General features: G+C 34.5%; 2 protein-coding genes across 2 annotated transcripts in view; both read left to right on the top strand.

Moving 5' to 3' along the window:
• Positions 1-784: 784 nt before the first annotated feature.
• Positions 785-19,104, top strand: LOC149796084 (cell adhesion molecule CEACAM5-like). Its single transcript, XM_089964187.1, has 6 exons — positions 785-1,044; positions 2,017-2,289; positions 3,262-3,534; positions 6,302-6,577; positions 10,830-11,125; positions 18,961-19,104. The coding sequence occupies exons 1-5, from the start codon at positions 978-980 to the stop codon at positions 10,970-10,972; spliced, it is 1,032 nt and encodes a 343-aa protein (XP_089820313.1). The 5' UTR covers positions 785-977; the 3' UTR covers positions 10,973-11,125; positions 18,961-19,104.
• The window catches only part of LOC149796083 (uncharacterized), a 35,990-nt gene continuing 34,954 nt past the window's right edge, over positions 18,936-19,971 (top strand). The window contains exon 1 of the mRNA XM_089963919.1: positions 18,936-19,110. Coding sequence (XP_089820045.1) covers positions 18,936-19,110 — 175 coding nt within the window. The remainder of the gene's footprint in view (positions 19,111-19,971) is intronic.

The raw sequence follows: 19,971 nt of genomic DNA, 5'->3' as shown, positions 1-19,971 counted from the left end.
TGACAATATGTGAGTTAATAATCTTTACAATATATATTTGGTCCTTCACCTTGTGGAACTTAAAGTGATGTAACTGTTATAGTAAAAAGAAATTAGTGTAGTGAAACCTAATTAATGTAAAACATAAATATACAATGATCCAGTTATTCCTAGCCGCGATCTCCCCCCACTCTTGCATATGTTTTGATGTATCATTACAGAGAATACATGCTGATGCAAATTTCAATGTTGAAATCAAGATTAAATTTGTTGTAGAAAGTGCTCACTTGCCATCAGATGCTTGTGTTCTAAAATAAGCTACATTTTTTCCTATATAATTTACCAAGAGATGGGAAAAGTCTACCTCGATAGAGTAACGTTGGAACTTCATTCTGTGTATAAATCCACGTGGAGAATAATTACATCTTTTCTGATAGATAATAAAAGGAATTTAGTCATTGCGTGTAAGAAACAAATGGACATATTTCCAAATGTATTCGTTCTGTTAAATGCCGGTGTAAATGTTACATAAATGTATTTTATTGAAGTTTCATAGATCCCCGTTCGATCCATAATTCTTTGCATTGTCAATATTTCCTGTCAATAAAGTGTGATGTTCAAGTTGTTCTCAAACTGTATCTTGGTCATCATGCATCGGATTTATTAATTCTTAAGTATTGCTTGTTTTATCACTAGTATGCGAACTTTCAACGATGCAGTGTTAGACATAAGGAAATATAAAAATGTTCCCGAAGTTAATTTGTGCATGCTCATCTCTGCACATCCTTTCACATCCTTTGACCGTATACTCTTTGCAAAGCGTCTACAGAGTGATAGAGAATCAAACATTTAACTTGACCTGTAAGGCCAAAAGTAATCCTCAGCCACATCTTATCTTTTGGTTCCCAAATGGGGAGGCGTATGACTCCTCCATGCTGTACTTCAACTCTGTGTCACGGACCAATTGAGGCAATTACTCCTGTACAGCAATAAACAACATGACAACAACGGTTGGCATAGAACGGACAGGCTCTGACACAAGGTGGATTGAGGTGGACGTTTTGTGTAAGCTAAGGCAGTCTGACAACAGAATCATTATGTTGCCAGTAATTTGTGGTTGTGATTACTAGCTGGTCGTGCCAAAATAGTCGTGATATAAATAAGGAGCGCTATAGAATCACATATAAAAAGTGTACATCACATGGCTATACGATGGTTCTGTCTGAAAATACTTCTGTTTAAACATGAGTAGTATAGTAGCTTATCCTGACAATATGTGACTTAATAACCTTTACAATATATATTTGGTCCTTCACCTTGTGGAACTTAAAGTGATGTAACTGTTATAGTAAAAAGAAATTAGTGTAGTGAAACCTAATTAATGTAAAACATAACTATACAATGATCCAGTCATTCCTAACAGCGATCTCCCCCGTCTCTTGCATATGTTTTGATGTATCATTACAGAGAATACATGTTGATGCAAATTTCAATGTTAAAATCAAGATTAAATTTGCTTTAGAAAGTGCTCACTTGATATTAGCAGCTTGTGTTCTAAAATAAGCTACAATTTTTCTTATATAATTTACCAAGAGATGGGAAAAGTCTACCTCGATAGAGTAACGTCGGAACTTCATTCTGTGTATAAATCCACGTGGAGAATAATTACATCTTTTCTGATAGATAATAAAAGGAATTTAGTCACTGCGTTAAGGAACAAATGGATAGATTTACAAATTTCTTCGTTCTGTTAAATGGCTGTGTAAATGTTACATAAATGTATTTTATTGACGTATCATAAATCCCCTTTCGATCCATTATCCTTTACATTGTCAATATTTCCTGTCAATTAAGTTTGATGTTCAAGTTGTTCTTTAACTATATTTTGGTCATCATCACTTGGATTTGTTAATTCTTAATTATTGCTCGTTTTATCACTATTATGCGAACTTTCAACTATGCAGTGTTAGACACAAGGAAATATAAAAATGTTCCCGAAGTTAATTTGTGCATGCTCATCTCTACACATCCTTTCAGATCCTCCGACCGTGTACTCTTTGCAAAGCGTCTACAGAGTGGTAGAGAATCAAACATTTAACGTGACCTGTAAGGCCAAAAGTAATCCTCAGCCACATCATATCTTCTGGTTCCCAAGTGGGGAGGCGTATGACCCCTCAATGCTGTACTTCAACTCTGTGTCACGGAACAATTCAGGCAACTACTCCTGTACAGCGATAAACAACATGACAACAACGGTTGACATAGAACGGACAGGCTCTGACACAAGGTGGATTGAGGTGGACGTTTTGTGTAAGCTAAGGCAGTCTGACAACAGAATCATTATGTTGCCAGTAATTTGTGGTTGTGATTACTAGCTGGTCGTGCCAAAATAGTCGTGATATAAATAAGGAGCGCTATAGAATCACATATAAAAAGTGTACTTCACATGGCTATACGATGGTTCTGTCTGAAAATACTTCTCTTTAAACATGAGTAGTATAGTAGCTTATCCTGACAATATGTGAGTTAATAATCTTTACAATATATATTTGGTCCTTCACCTTGTGGAACTTAAAGTGATGTAACTGTTATAGTAAAAAGAAATTAGTGTAGTGAAACCTAATTAATGTAAAACATAAATATACAATGATCCAGTCATTCCTAGCCGCGATCTCCCCCCACTCTTGCATATGTTTTGATGTATCATTACAGAGAATACATGCTGATACAAATTTCAATGTTGAAATCAAGATTAAATTTGTTGTAGAAAGTGCTCACTTGCCATTAGCTGCTTGTGTTCTAAAATAAGCTACATTTTTTCCTATATAATTTACCAAGAGATGGGAAAAGTCTACCTCGATAGAGTAACGTTGGAACTTCATTCTGTGTATAAATCCACGTGGAGAATAATTACATCTTTTCTGATAGATAATAAAAGGAATTTAGTAATTGTGTTAAGGAACAAATGGACAGATTTCCAAATGTATTCGTTCTGTTAAATGCCGGTGTAAATGTAACAAAAATGTATTTTATTGAAGTATCATAAATTCCCTTTCGATCCATTATCCTTTACGTTGTCAATATTTCCTGTCAATTAAGTGTGATGTTCAAGTTGTTCTCTAACTGTATTTTGGTCATCATGCATCGGATTTATTAATTCTTTAGTATTGCGTGTTTTATCACTATTATGCGAACTTTCAACGATGCAGTGTTAGACATAAGGAAATATAAAAATGTTCCCGAAGTTAATTTGTGCATGCTCATCTCTACATATTCTTTCAGATCCTCCGACCGTATACTCTTTGCAAAGCGTCTACAGAGTGGTAGAGAATCAAACATTTAACTTGACCTGTAAGGCCAAAAGTAATCCTCAGCCACATCTTATCTTTTGGTTCCCAAACGGGCAGGCGTATGACCCCTCCATGCTGTACTTCAACTCTGTGTCACGGAACAATTCAGGCACCTACTCCTGTACAGCGATAAACAACATGACATCAACGGTTGGCATAGAACGGACAGGCTCTGACACAAGGTGGATTGAGGTGGACGTTTTGTGTAAGCTAAAGCAGTCTGACAAGTGTTGCCAGTAATTTGTGGTTGTGATTACTAGCTGGTCGTACCAAAATAGTCTTGATACAAATAAGGAACGTTATAGAATCACATATAAAAAGTGTACATCACATGGCTATACGATGGTTCTGTCTGAAAATACTTCTGTTTAAACATTAGTAGTATATTAGCTTATCCTGACAATATATGCCTTAATAACATTTATAATATATATTTGGTCCTTCACCTTGTGAAATTTGACGTGATGTAATTAGTACAGTAAGATGTCATTAGTGCTCACTTGCCATCTGCTGCTTGTGTTCTAAAATAAGCTACATTTTTCTTATATAATTTACCAAGAGATGGAAAAGTCTACTTCGATAGAGTAACGTTGGAACTTCATTCTGTGTATAAATCCACGTGGAGAATAATTACATCTTTTCTGATAGATAATAAATGGTATTTAGTCATTGCATGTAAGGAACAAATGGATAGATTTCCAAATTTCTTCGTTCTGTTAAATGCCGGTGTAAATGTTACATAAATGTATTTTATTGAAGCATCATAAATCCCCGTTCGATCCATAATCCTTTGCATTGTCAATATTTTCTGTCAATAAAGTGTGATGTTCAAGTTGTTCTCTAATTGAAAAAAAGATTCGATAGCATTTGAAAAATCTCGTGCGGCTGCTTTCATTACGTATAATGATAATGCGTGCTAATCAGTTATAGTACTAATTCTCTGATCTGCATTTCCACATGTTAAACCTTCCATAAAGTTTTATTTAAGAAAACCGAACATATAATTTAAAAGTCATCTATATTGTAATCTTCATGAGGAATATGTTCGACTATTTGGTGATATAAGTTTGAACTAATTTCATGAATGGGCTTAGTGAACATATCGCATTCTGTATTTTTATGAATATGTAAACAAATTATGTGACTCTTTAGGTCTTTGTAGAAAAACAGAAAGGATGTAAATGTAAATATACACCTTCAATATAGTGTAAAATTCTTTCATTGTATTTAAAATATGTAAGGTTGTATCATTTTTGTGTCTGTTAAAATACGGATTTAGCTTAATTTGTCATTTTTGTGACGGTTAAATAACCGATTGAGCATAATTTATATCATTTTTGTGTCGGTTAAAATACGGATTGCGCTTAATTTATATCATTTCTGCAACAATAAACCTCCTGATAAATCATTTCACAGGCTTTTGTCACTTAGAAACTACGCCATAGGCGCAATGTAAAGTCTTATTATAAAGATTAATTATTAATAAATGTTAACACATACGTAAACATATATTTATAAATGAACCGCTCCGGTGGCCTAGTGGTTAGAGCGTCCGCCTCGGATGCGGGAGGTCGTGGGTTCGATCCCCGGCCGAGTCATACCAAAGACTTACAAAAACGGTATAAACAGCTGCCTCGCTTGGCGCTCAGCATTAAGAGGTTAGTGTTAGGACTGGTCGGCCCGGTGTCAGGATAATGTGACTGGGTGGGACATCATGCTACATGTCTGCGGCATGATGCCCCAGTGGTAGACATCACTATAAACTGCCACATTGCAGACATCGTAGCGATATGACTGAAAAATTGTTAAAGCTACGTTAAAATTCCAAATCACATCACATTTATAAATCCTATGAAATATTATACTCAAGTCATGTAGGCCTGCCTGAACTAAAGGCATTCTGTACACGTTACAGCCATGAATAAGAATTAGAAAAATTAGATAAAATCATGTACCAGGAGTTACAAACAGTATAGATATACATCACATAGATGACAACGTTGTAGTTTTCCATTCAGTTCCTTTTGTTATTCAACTAAAGCTAAATTTGACTAAATTGTTTCAATTTCGCTTACGTTCGAAATTTGCATGGAATTTTTTAAGACTATATTGTGTTACACATAAATATTTCAAGTGATGCAATCAGCATGTCGGTGATGAAAATAAAATTGAAAGTATATAATTTCATTTTATGAAATGAGATGAGTTACTGTTGAAGCAGGGGCTGTATATTGACCCAAATATTTACGTAAGTTCTGGTTTCTTCTTTGGGTTTTTATTACCTCATCCTTTTTATCAGCTACAACTGCTGAGAGATATGTGACCACACACATTGTTTCAAAGATTATGATTGGTCTTCATAGATCCAACCAGTCCTCTTGATAATCATAATTGGTCTTCCCGGATATATCTTGTCCTATCAAGCTAAGCTTAACATACACGTTTGACACTTGCTGATCTGTCCAATGTACAGTGTACCAGACTGATGTATACTTTATATGACATAGAATCGAGAACACGCTAAACAAGGGGGATAAACTTCGGAAAGTGTCTGTTCAAACTAACAATTTGTGGAGAAAGGTGGATACTTACAGGGACGGATTGGCTGTATAGTTTAAGATAATGAGTGAAGCAGTGCTTTACGGGTTAGGTTAATTACCCATCATATCAACCTGCGTTTAGAGGGGATTTAATTATCTAACACTTTCGTGCACTATGAGATCAGCGAATAGATCTTAGATATTTTATCCACCTTCTTTGACGCTGGCAGATAAAAATGTATCTAACCATATGACTACTAGCAGCTCTTTGGTAACATATAATATAATTCCTTTTCGTTCTTTTGTCGGTTTTTGGCCCAAACGTTCAGGCCCCGGTCGTTAAGAAACGATTTTTATGATCAGTAATGATTCTACCTTTTCTCATGTCATACTTCTTATAGCGAGAATTGGATTTTACTTTTATATTTTCAGATACCGCTACAACTGCAGAATTTACAGCCAAAGATAACATTTATGAACTATTCGAGAATAGCTCTCTACAACTTCAATGCCGCGTAGATAGCAATCCTTACTCAGTAATATCACTTTACCATGGTGATAATTTGAAATTCAGGGTTCAAGACACACGTGAACTGAAATACACGAGTACAGTAGGATGTCTTGATGCCGGCAAATACACCTGCAGTGCCAGTAACTCACTGATGAATGGAGCTACAGTGTCTGCTGAAGTTCATATAAAAGTTCTTTGTAAGTAAATACTCTCATCCACTTTTCTGATGCATGTAAAAATAGCAAACAAATAATAAATACCTTTCATTACATTAGAGCGGTCCAGATTCTTAGTATGCAACTTAATGATTTCCCATAGCATAGGGATGCTAAATTCAAGTATTTGTCTTGGGAAAAACTTATCACAGTGTTCTCTGGTTCTCTTAATACTTTAAGTCTGTGAAACTTGGGCTAAGTCGATGAGAGGTCATGATCAGCCCAGTGACCAAAGTCTTTTGCATAGGCGAATTCATATTACTATGCTCAGTAAGTGTGCTTATGGAAATAATATGGGAAACAGTTGTCAAACTGTGCCCCTGGGTCTACGTTGCTAGGAGTAGTTGGAAGTGGTGGTGATAGTACAGATAGAGATCTTTTGAAACATGGTGTAAATATTGTTAATGGAATTCATTGAAAAGCATATATTAACTCGGGGACAGTGATGACAGCCATCAAGCAAACCAACTCAAGGACACATATTTACTTTAAATGTATACATTACGATTGGCACTTACACACCCACGCACGAGCGGTTAAGCGGAATCACATAATCCCGGACGTGATGAGTAACGCATGGATAAATGCATGGATAACTAAACAATTTAAAACTGGAAATCTGCAAAATGAAAGCATTATTTTCAATGTTTCCTGTTATACTTATCTTTATCCAATTTTACATATAATTATAAATATGTCACTTTTCTGCCCAAATATATACATCACAGCGAGTTTGCTCATCTATAAACCATTCTCAGTTATACTCCAAAGCTTAAAATTTCTATTTTTGAAGATGCGGAGTGAATTTCTTTGTGTTATTGCATAGACACTCGCGCGTGAGCTTGCGGACCTCAGGATGCGAGGATCACATCATCCTTGCATGTCCTTTACAAATATGTGAGGTTGGTAGAGCCAGTGCAATTATAGAAAGAAGTTCCAAGCAAGCGTGCGATTTGGGAGCTTGGACCAAATCTATCGTATCTAAGGCGAAAGTGGAATTAGTTATTAAATGATGACAAGTGTGATCTATTCCTTAGTTACACTAAAGAATATTTAATTGTTTCTTTTTTGTTTCGAAAATACAGTACAGTTCATGGCGGCAAGGATGTTTCTCTTTCTAACCACAATAAGTAATTACAGTTAGGGACCATTTATTATTAGATGGAATAAAACTCCGCCAGAGTTCCCTGCCGGTCCCAAACAAAGATAAGGTGGCGGGTTATATATAAGGCTAGGAACCCCATCCCTTAACACCTCCCTGTTACAGAAACGACAATAAGGGAAAATGAAATTGAAACCGGTGACAGGAGTGAAGATGACCAGATAACTGAATCTATAACGGATGTTGTTCTAAACCAACAGGACGTTTCCATCCCAAAAAGGGACTTCCTGGTAAAAAAGTCCAGAATCAGAACTTGATGCTGGAGTGTCCACGCACTTTACCAGACGGAAAGGCTTGCGAACATAAGGGAAATGAACAACAGCAAATTGTGCCTCCTTGTACAGAAATAAGCCAGATGGACTGGAGATGGAAAGCGATATTTAGCTACACAGGATATCATAATCTGGTCAGGAAGAAACACAGACAACCATCAAAACGGAGTGACATTTATTGTCAGAAAGAGAAATTCAGATTTATTCTTAATTGGAATGGATACTGGAGACTGCGAGACTACTGTATGTAAGACTAAATTCCAAGTTCACCAAGTTCTCTGCTGTTGTAGGACATGCTCCAAAGAAAACGATGAAGAAGATAAAGACAACATCTATGACAATATTCAGTCAGTTATGCAAATTATCCCTACTCATGGCGTCCTTCTTTTGTAACACTTCAACGCAATAGTAAGAGGCAAAATTGAAGTCATGGAGAGGACCATGAGAAAAGCATGGAATTGGCTGTCTCAACGATAATGGAGACTATGACTTCTATCAGGACAACAATATGATTATTGGCTACACAGTCTTTGAACACAAAGACATTCGCAAACTTGCCTGGAGATTACCAGATCGGGAGAGAGAATTAGATTGGGGTCATCTCATCGTCAAATTTAAATGGAGAAGATCACTGCGTGATGTGAATGTGATATTGGAAGTGACTACAATGTCAGGTTGCAAAGGTGGTACTTATACTGAGGCAATCCAAGATTGGAGATCTCCGAAAACATTGTCTTGACATTTCCGAACTCCAAGACCATACGACCAAGTTGTAGTTCAAATAAAGTTGTTGTTGTTGTTGTTGTAGGGTTTAACGCCATTTTCCAGCACAAGATAGACTATGCATGGCGGACAGTATAATTGGAGGAAGAACCCTGGAAAACCCCTGGAAGAACCATCGACCCACAGTTCAATAAAGCCATCAATAAAAAGTCGGCACTCTCAAACATATAAAAGAGTTTACAATATACAATTTAAATACGGCAATGGTGGATGCAGTGAAACTTATACTATAGAAAATGCAAGACGTCATAATGGATTACATAAACAAGTTGGATAAAGGTTGAGAAATGAATAGCGAACTATAAACTCATACTGGACACAAAATCTAGCAACAATGTGCATAGAGACAGATAAAGAGTTCAATAGATCAGCAGGAAGAGACAAGAACAATTATGTGTAAAACCTCGCTACTTAAGTTGAGAATGCACCGGCCCTCAAATACTAGAAAACAGTCTGCCAAATTACAAAGTTACTCGAAGGGGACTATCAGAAACAAGAAGAAACAAGAACATTGGAGGCAGTGCTGTAAAGGCTTACTCAGTAGCAACGACCTCATGATAATTACACACACGCGTGAAGCAGATGTAGACCTTGGTATCTGCATTGATGAAATAAACGAAGACGAGGTAAGTGAAGCAGATGTTTGAAAAATATCAAGGCACCTGGCGAAGACGGAGTTTGTAAAGAAATGCTAAAAGCAGGAGAATAAATTCCAATGATTCTGTGCCAGATCCTCTAGAAGATATGAAACATCGAACATATACCAAAGGAATGGAAAACATGCATAACAGTAAAGCTTCCAAAAGAGGGGTGACCCGGGGATATGCATCATTTGGAGAGGGATCACTGTCTCTCATCAGCAAAGTTTTCAGCCGCATCATCTTAAAAAGAATCACAGCTCCCACAAAGAACTAGCCGGATTCCATACAGGCAAAAAGGCAAGCATCGATCAGACTTTGTGCTGCGGAAGATTCCGGAACAATGTAATCAACTGAATAACTCTATGGCGTTTGTCGACTTTGAGAAAGCTTTCGACAGTTTACATCGGGCATCGTTATTGAAGTGTTTAAGGTATTATGGCATCCCACACAAAATAGCCAAAATTGTCAGAGAACTATATGAAGCGACTTCCATTGCAAAGAGCTGGAAACATTCCAAACGAAGCGTCTCCGAAAAGTCAAAAGACTTTTCTGGTCTAACACCAGCTGAAATGAAGAACACCGAATAACATGTTCAGTGCAGCCATCGCATCACATATGAAATCAAAACGATGGAGATGGCCTGAACGCATGTACGGAATGTCATCCATTACATTGTGCAAGGCAATCCTTCACTGGACACTACAGGTAAAGAAGCAAAGATGGAAGCAATAGGAATCATTGCGGCTGAATACTTAGAAAGAGCTCAAAAGCAGTGGCCTGACTTTGGAAACAGCACCAAGGGCAGCGGCTGACCCACACCATCAGGGTGTGTCCGTCACATAGAGGATGAAATTTAACTATTTCTATTAGATGGTTTGTAAGCATATTTCTGTATAATTGAAGACGTTTTTGTCGTTGTTGATGATGATGATGATGATGATGATGATGACCAAGACGACGATGATGATGATGCAAAAGCGAACATGGAATATGATTGATGCTTTTATTGGAGTAAGGGAGACATGGTTTCGTTCATATCATTTCATCCGTTCAATGAAGTTGAAACTAATCTGAATTTGAAAAGCTTCAAAAGCTTTCGTGTGAGTAAACATGTAAAATATAACGAAATATAACTTAATGCAAATAGGGTTATATATATATATATATATATATATATATATATATATATATATATATATATATATATATATATATATATATATATATATATATATCTGTGTGTGTGTGTGTGTGTGTAAATATACATCTGTTACTATTTATGTATTTTACCAAAATTATTCAACATATTTAGCAAATATAAAGTTTAATTTACGTATCATAGAACCCCATATAATTTCACATTATGCATTGAACAGGTAAACCTGGTATCCCCACAGAGTTTGAAATAAATGGAAGAGGTCATGATTCTGTCACATTGGAGTGGACACCAGGATTGCGAGGCAGCGATCCTCAGTATTTTTCATTGAGTACAGAATACTTCCTGATGGAAAATGGCTGACAAAATCTCCAGCTTCAGAAGATACGAATTTGAGAAAGCAATACTTCACCGTATATGGTCTACAACAAGAAACATCCTACGAGTTCCAAATGTTTGCTATAAATAAAGTTGGACTAAGTACTTATACAAATGTGATCAATGGAACAACGACTGGTAAGTTATTATTAGATGTATCATAACGTAAAACATTCCGTTTTCTCCGCATCATTCGTTGAATAATATTTACATTTTTGAAGCATAGTTTTGTACCGAAAAGTTTTGACTCCCGTTAATGGGAACGGAAAGAGGAGTGCAATAATATCGAAAGACAGCTAAACTGGGAGAAAATAAAGTGACAAAATGACAGTTACCATTAAGGATGCTCGGACAGTAACTGCTGCAGTATTTAACCTCTTTCAAAAGCAGATATTTGTACATAGCTAAGGATTCAAGCAATCCCAATCTCATAATAATGTACTTGGTGGTTTGCATTATTTGCTGTATGCTTAGTTAGTAATTCATCTCCACATAAGTGTCATTCTATTGATGAATACCGCAAATAAGCTCTCTTACCAAATGTAGATAAATATATCGTGTTACGAATTGTTCATGACAGTATCATGTTACCAGTTGTCAATAACAGTAGTATGTTTCCAGTTGTCCATGACGGTGCAATGTTACAAGTTGCCATAACAAAACCATGTTTCCAGTTGCCATAACAAAACCATGTTTCCAGTTGCCATAACAAAACCATGTTACCAATTATCCATGACAGTACCATGTTACCAGTTGTCAATAACAGAGCCATGTTTCCAGTTGTCCATAACAGTACAATGTTACCAGCAGTTGTCCAAGACATTATAATCTTATAAGTCATCCATGACAGTATCATGTTACCAGTTATTCATGACAGTACCATTTTACCAGATGTCCATAACAGTTCCATGATACCATTGTCGATGACAGTACCAATTTACATGCTGTTCATGACAGTACCGTGTTACCAGTTGTTAATAACAGTATTTAAATGAGTATTTTAAATATTAATCCAATCTGTACAGTTTAAATGGTATATATTCCTTGTTTTAAATACACAATGAGAAGTTTTGAAAGATAAATCGACTATGAAGTACGACGATCCCATCTAATTCGTAAAACTGCACAATGTCTTGTAATTTAGCTGAATGTAATTGTTCATCTCTATGAGTCCCACTTCTAAATTTTAGAAATGAACGAGAGATGAAAACCATTCATTTTGCTAAACACATCGGCTATAACCGATGCAGGTACCAATGTGACAAAATATATGATATTCAAATTATACATGTACAATAGAGTGAAACACTCGGCTATCATACCGTCTATTCAGCCGTCGAGTCCGCTGCATACGTTCAATGTACATTTCGCAATGCCTGTATCTAGAGAAGTAGACATGATAGCACAGCTTTAGAAATTTTAAAGAAGGCCTATTTGGAGAAATTGTCAATTTTGCAGGCCCACAAGTGTATTGGAAACTGTCCACATATTGTTTTTGAAATTGTCCACATAATGTTTGGAAACTGGCCGCATATTTATTGGAAACCGTCCACAAATTTATTGGAAACTGTCAACAAATTTTTTGGAAACTGTCCATAGATGTATTAGAAACTGTCCACGTATTTACTAGAAACTGTCCACAAATTTACTAGAAACTGTCCCCAAATTTATTGGAAACTGTCCAAATATTTACTGGAAACTGTCCAAAGGACATAATTTAGTCTCATGAAGAAGATTAGGTGTCACGTTACTAAACAACAAAAATAATGAACCTTTTTATTGCAATAGTAGTGATATAACTTATTGGACATATTACCTTTTGGGGGGAAATATTGTTATAACAATCATCATTGCTTTTGTCGACATTTCTCTTTTGAATCACTCCTTAAAGATGTTAAATTTTAACTGCACAAAATGTGTCAAAATATTGCATACACAAATTGCTCATTATCTAATTCCATCATTTATTATTTTGTGAAAGAGAAAAATGTCCTGAATTATGTTTTATCGGAAAACCCTAACTTGTCATCTTTTTTCCATTTATCTTTAAGGTGTTCGTTCCTACCAGAGTAAAGAAGGTTCCAGGTCACATGTTTAGTTATATAATATACCTTAAGCTTGTGATTTCTCGTTGGATACATAGTCTAAATGCAGATTATTGCTCTCCCTTATGTTCCACGGTTTCATGTTCCTAACTGCTTATAATCAACTACAAGATATCGAACACTAAAAAATATTGAAGTGGACCTACTCTGATAATATTATCTAGGTCTTCTTTCTGATAATATTATCGTGGTCTTGTTTCTGATAATATTATTGTGGTCTTATTTCTCATAATATTATCGTGGTCTTGTTTCTGATAATAGTATAGAGGTCTTGTTTTTGATAATATTATCGTGGTACTGTGTCTAATAATATTACTGTGGTAATGTTTCTGATAATATTTTTGTGGTCCTGTTTCTGATAATAGTATCGACGTATTGTTTCTGATACTATTATCGCAGTCTTGTTTCTTATAACAATATCGTAGTCTTGTTTCTGATAATATTATCGTGATCCTGTGTCTGATAATATTATCGAGGTCTTGTTGCTGATAATATTATCGTGGTCTTGTTTCGGATAATAGTATCGTGGTCATGTTTATGATAATAGTATCGTGGTCCTGTTTTTGATAATATTATCATAATCCAGTTTCTGATATTATCGAAGTCTTGTTTCTGATAATATTATCGTGGTCCTGGTTTTGATGAAGTATCATGGCCCTTTTTCTGATAATATTATCGTGGTCTTGTTTCAGATAGTAGTATCGTGGTCTTGTTTCTGATAATAGTATTATTGTCCTATTTCTGATATAATATTATCGTGGCTCTGTTGCACCTATTATTGTAGGCCTGTTTCCGATAATAATACTATAGTCGGCTTGCTCCTGATAATAATATCGTGGTTCTGTTGCACATACTGTTAAAGCTCGACCTATTTCTCATAATATTATCGTGATCAGTTTCTGATAATATTACTGAGAGCCCTTATTTGTTAATATTACGGTTAACGTGTTTCTGATAACAGTGTCTTGGTCCTGTTTCTGATAATAGTATCGTGATCTTGTTTCTGATAATATTAGCATGGTCGTGTTCCTGAAAATATTATCGTGGTATTGTTTCTGATAGTATTGGCATGGTCTTGTTTCTGATAATGTTATCGTGGTCTTATTTCTGAAAATTGTACCGTGGTCTTGTTTCTGATAATATTAGCATGGTCTTGTTTCTGATAATAGTATCGTGGTAATGTTTCTCATAATAGTATCGTGGCTCTGTTGCACATATTATTATAGGCCTGTTTCAGATAATAATAGTGTGGTCTTGTATCTGATAATAGTACCGTGGTCCTGTTGCTGCTAATAGTATCATGGTCTTGTTCCTGATAATATTATCGTGGTCCTGTTTCTGATAATCGTATCGTGGTCCCGTTTCTGATAATAGTATCGTGGTCCTGTTGCTGATAATATTAGCATGGTCTTGTTTCTGATAATATTGTCGCGGTAATGTTTCTGATAATATTATTTTTGCCCTTTTTCTGATAATATTATCCCGGTAATGTTTCTGATAATATTATCGTGGCTCTGTTGCACATACTATTACAGGCCTTTTTCAGATGATATTGTTGTGGTCTTGTTTCTGATAATATTATCGTGGTCCTTTTTCTGATAATATTACCGTGGTCCTGTAACTGATAATATTATCATGGTCGTGTTTCTGATAATTTTCTCTTGGTCCTGTTTCTGATAATATTATCATGGTCCTGTTTCTGATAATATTATCATGGTCCTGTTTCTGATAATATTATCCCGGTCCTGTTCTGATAATATTATCATTGTCGTGTTTCTGATAATATTATCACGGTCTTGTTTCTGATAATTTAGCATGGTCCTGGTTCTGATAATTTTCTCTTGGTCCTGTTTCTGATAATATTATCATGGTCCTGTTTCTGATAATATTATCATAGTCGTTTTTCTGATAATATTATCACGGTCTTGTTTCTGATAATTTTATCGTGGTCCTGTTTTTGGTAATATTATCATGGTCCTGTTTCTGATAATATTATTGAGGTCTTGTTTCTGATAATATTATCGCGGTCTTGTTTCTGATAATTTTATCGTGGTCCTGTTTTTGATAATATTATCATGGTCCTGTTTCTGATAATATTATTGAGGTCTTGTTTCTGATTATAGTATCGTAGTCTTGTTGCTGATAATATTATCGTGGTCCTGTTTCTGAAAATAGGATCGTGGTCCTGTTTATGATAATATTAGTGTTGTCCTGTTTCTCATAATAGTATCGTAGTCTTGTTGCTGATAATATTATCGTGGTCCTGTTTCTGATAATATTATCGTGGTCCTGTTTATGATAATATTATCGTTGTACTGTTTCTGATAATAGTATCGTGGTTTTGTTTCTGATAATTTTATCGTGGTCTTGTTTCTGTTAATATTATCGTGGTCTTGTTTCTGATAATATTATCGTGGCCCTGTTTATGATTATATTATCGATGTCCTGTTTTGATAATATTATCGTGGTCCTGTTTATGATAATATTATCGTTGTACTGTTTCTGATAATAGTATCGTGGTTTTGTTTCTGATAATTTATCTTGGTCTTGTTTCTGTTAATATTATCGTGGTCCTGTTTCTGATAATATTATCGATGTCCTGTTTTGATAATATTATCGTGGCCCTGTTTATGATAATATTATCGTCGTCCTGTTTCTGATAATAGTATCGTGGTTTTGTTTCTGATAATTTATCTTGGTCTTGTTTCTGTTAATATTATCGTGGTCTTGTTTCTGATAATATTATTGTGGTCTTGTTTCTGGTAATATTATTGTGGTCATGTTTCTGATAATATTATCGTGGTCCTGTTTCTAATAATATTATTGTGGTCCTAGTTTCTGATAATATTATCATGGTCCTGTTTCTGATAATATTACTGTGGTAATGTTTCTGATAATATTATAGTGGTCCTGTTTCTAATAACATTATCGTGGTCCTAGTTTCTGATACTATTATCATGGTCCTGTTTCTGATAACATTATCATGGTCCTGTTTCTGATAATATTATCGTGGGCCTAGTTTCTAATAATAGTATCGTGGTCCTGTTTCTGATAATATTACTGTGGTAATGTTTCTGATAATGTTATCGTGGTCCTGTTTCTAATAATATTACTGTGGTAATGTTTCTGATAATATTATCGTGGTCCAGTTTCTAATAATATTATCGTGGTCCTAGTTTCTGATAATATCATCGTGGTCCTGTTTCTGATAATATTATCGTGGTCCTAGTTTATGATAATATTATCGTGGTAATGTTTCTGTTAATATTATCGTGGTCCTGTTTCTGATAATATTATCATTGCATTGTTTATGATAATATTATCGTGGTAATGTTTCTGATAATATTATCATTGCATTGTTTCTCATAATATTATCATGGTCCTATTTCTAATAATATTATAGTGGTCCTGTTTCTGATAATATTATCGTGGTCCTGTTTCTAATAATATTACTGTGGTAATGTTTCTGATAATATTACTGTGGTCCTGTTTCAAATAATATTATTGTGGTAATGTTTCTGATAACATTGACGTGGTCCTGTTTCTGATAATATTATCGTGGTCCTGTCTCTAATAATATTATCGTGGTACTAGTTTCTGATAATATTATCATGGTCCTGTGTCTGATAATATTATCGTGGGCCTAGTTTCTAATAATATTATCGTGATCCTGTTTCTGATAATATTATAGTGGTCCTGTTTCTGATAATATCTTCGTGATCCTGTTTCTGATAATATTATCGTGGTCCTAGTTTCTGATAATATTATCGTGGTAATGTTTCTGATAATAACATCGTGGTCCTAGTTTCTGATAACATTATCGTAGTAATGTTTCTGATAATATTGTCATTGTCCTGTTTTTGATAAACTTATCATGGATATGCTTCTGATAATAGTATCGTGGTCCTGTTTCTGATAAGATTATCGTGGTAATGTTTCTGATAATAGTTGCATGGTACCGTTTCTGATAATATTATCGTGGTTTTGTTTCAGATAATAGTATCGTGGTCTTGTGTCTGATAATATTATCATGGTCCTGTTTCTGATAATATTATATCAAGATATTGATATGCATAATTAATTTGTAATTTTTCTTGCTTTTCGCAATGATTATGTTATAAGTATTTATATTTCATGATTGACCGTAAACAACATACACATATCTAATATTGTGACGATTATTAATTGAATATTCAGATCAATATTAAGCGTAAACTAGTTTACCTCAGTTTGAGTTATAGACAGTCTTTATTATCGCCTTAGAAGATTCAAGAAACGAAAGTTTCCATTAAGATGACAGTGAATTTCCAGAGAAAGATTATTGCGACCTAGGTCAAGTAGAGGGGTATATTAAATTGATTACTTTAGATTATTAATTCCTACCTCAACATCCGAAGTGGAATCACTCATATTGGTGTGTTCAGATTTTAATTTGGATTTATTTATTTATTTATTTATTTATTTATTTAAATTCACTGGAATTACAAATTGCGCGTTAATACTTCTTGCACTAAGTCATTATAATGGAATTACAGTGAATTCAGTCAAAGACATTTTTTATTTTTATTATTATCATACATCAAAGGACTGTTGACACATCTCGACATTCCAGGCCACTGACACGTTAACTTCTTCGGGACTACAGGCATATCAACACATTCAATATTGGAATTTATTTTGGTCACCACTGGAATTCAGTTGGATCTTGTAATAGAACATTTAGGACAATTTGAGATTTAATTCACAATAATCTTTGTTGTTTTAAGTTTTTAATTTGTATTGTAAGGAAATAAATTATTAGTTGAATTTGTTTTATAAAAAGTGCTGGCTTTTGTTTTTGTCCTTTATTTTATTTGAGACCTTAGAGTGTTATTAATTTATGCCATCACATATTCATAACAACAACAAGAAATTGTGAGAAGAGATAATTGGAGTAATTTTTTTCCATGCACCAACGCTTGATACCTTTACAAAGCAATGCAAACATTCAATGCGATCTATGAGTTTCAGGCTGGAGAACGATATTTGACCTATTGTATTTAAAAGCAATATTGACTGTAACCCATTGCTTTTAATGCAATATTGGTTTTAACCTACCGTGTTTAATGCAGTATAGTCTTTCCCTTAAGATGTTTAATGCAATATTTTTAAAGTAAATTACCTTTCGTTTGAAGTGTTAAATGCAACATATTGGCTGTCACATACAGCGATTAATGCGAAATTGGCTTTCACGTAAAGTGTTAAATGCAATATACTGGCTTTCACTAAAGGTGTTTAATGCAATATTGTCTTTCAGGTAAAATGTTGAATGCATTATGTTTAACGCAAAATTACCTTTCACTTGAAGTGTTTAATGCATTATTGGCTTTCACCTACCATGTTTAATGCAATATTGGCATTAATCTACCTTTCAGGTAAAATGTTTAATGCAGAATTACTTTTCACTTGAAGTGGTAAATGCAATATTGGCTTTCATCTGCAATGTTTAACACAATATTGGATTATACGCAAAGTGCTTAATACAGTAATGGCTTTCACGTAAAATATTAAAGGCAATATTGGCTTTAACCTACAATGTTTACGACAATATTGGCTTCCACGTAAAGTGTTTAATGCATTATTGGCTTTCACCTACGGAGTTTAATGCATTATTGGCTTTAACCTACAGTGTTTACGACAATATTGGCTTCCATATACAGCGTTTAATGCAATATTGGTGCATCTGTGCTCTACTTTGAATAGTTACTTCTTTACAGTATATGTGGTGTACATTTGAATCGGTGTAAGATCAATAGTTCATTTATGAATGATAATGGATGAAAAAGGACAGAAAGAAATAAACAATGTACAAAATAATAACTATTTTAGGAATAATAGGCGAATACAAAAGAAATTCTGCACCCATAGTACCATTGGTTGGCGGAGTGCTTGGCGCTATTGCTGTCGCGGTGGTAGTTATAATAGCCGTTGTTATAGGAAAAAGGAGAGGTTGCTGTAATAAGAATGCTACAAAACGAGGTAAGAATATTTACATTCATTCAGTGTACTGAGTTAATTGTAAATAAAAGGATACATGGTGGGTTTTCATATTTCTATTTTTTACTTTCACATTTAATTGAAAGATCCATCAGAGAACAAAGAGAATTTTTTTAATACAATTTTACCCGGGACAGTCGATTACTTTGTGTATCCATTCCATTCTATTTAGTGTTTGATACATGGGCCAGATGATGGTCAAAATCAGCTATCTTTAGGTCGATACTTATTTCGTCATAATTTAATTTCATTGACAATCTCTGAATGATGCATATGATCATATTTAATTATGCATTTTTATTCCAAAGCTGACTCATCTTTACTTGTGACATACTTTAATACTTTTTTGTTTTGGCTCTTCTAATTATTAAGACAGGAGGAATTTGTGTTTGATGAAAGTGATAAATGAACTTAAAAAGCAAATGAATGATTTTGCAATGCTATTACTATTTATCAACGATTTTGCTATGCTAGTACTATTTGTTAATGATTTTGCAATACTAGTACTGTTTATTAATGAGGCCACCTCAAGACAATTTGTAATATCATGTACGAAGATAAATGCTTTGCATCTTGATGGCATCTTCTACATTAACAATGCACAATAACTGCAGCCCATTGAAAGGAAGACTAGATGAAAAAGTAAGTTCGAAAGATTAAAATGGTAATGGGATAACATTATATGCATGCCAATAGTGACCAAACATTTTGCAACAGTATACTAAAATAAATTACTTACCATGATTCTGGATGATAATTATATAAGTAGTCTGTTACTTTTATTTTCACAGATGGTGAGATATCAATTCAACACAAAGGTATTTAGACCATGTACAAATTATG

Source organism: Sinohyriopsis cumingii, chromosome 7, assembly GCF_028554795.1.
Source record: "Sinohyriopsis cumingii isolate HCF-2022 chromosome 7, ASM2855479v2, whole genome shotgun sequence".
NCBI classification, from domain to species: domain Eukaryota; kingdom Metazoa; phylum Mollusca; class Bivalvia; order Unionida; family Unionidae; genus Sinohyriopsis; species Sinohyriopsis cumingii.
Note: the sequence above shows the minus strand (reverse complement) of the source record. Positions and strands in the feature narration are given on the sequence as shown.

Excerpts from the sequence above, each read along its gene's own strand:
- LOC149796084 (XM_089964187.1), top strand. The coding sequence starts at position 978 with ATGACAACAACGGTTGGCATAGAACGGACAGGCTCTGACACAAGGTGG. Across the intron at positions 1,045-2,016 it reads GATTGAGGTGGACGTTTTGT|ATCCTCCGACCGTGTACTCT; the intron begins GTAAGCTAAGGC and ends ACATCCTTTCAG. Across the intron at positions 3,535-6,301 it reads GATTGAGGTGGACGTTTTGT|ATACCGCTACAACTGCAGAA; the intron begins GTAAGCTAAAGC and ends TTATATTTTCAG.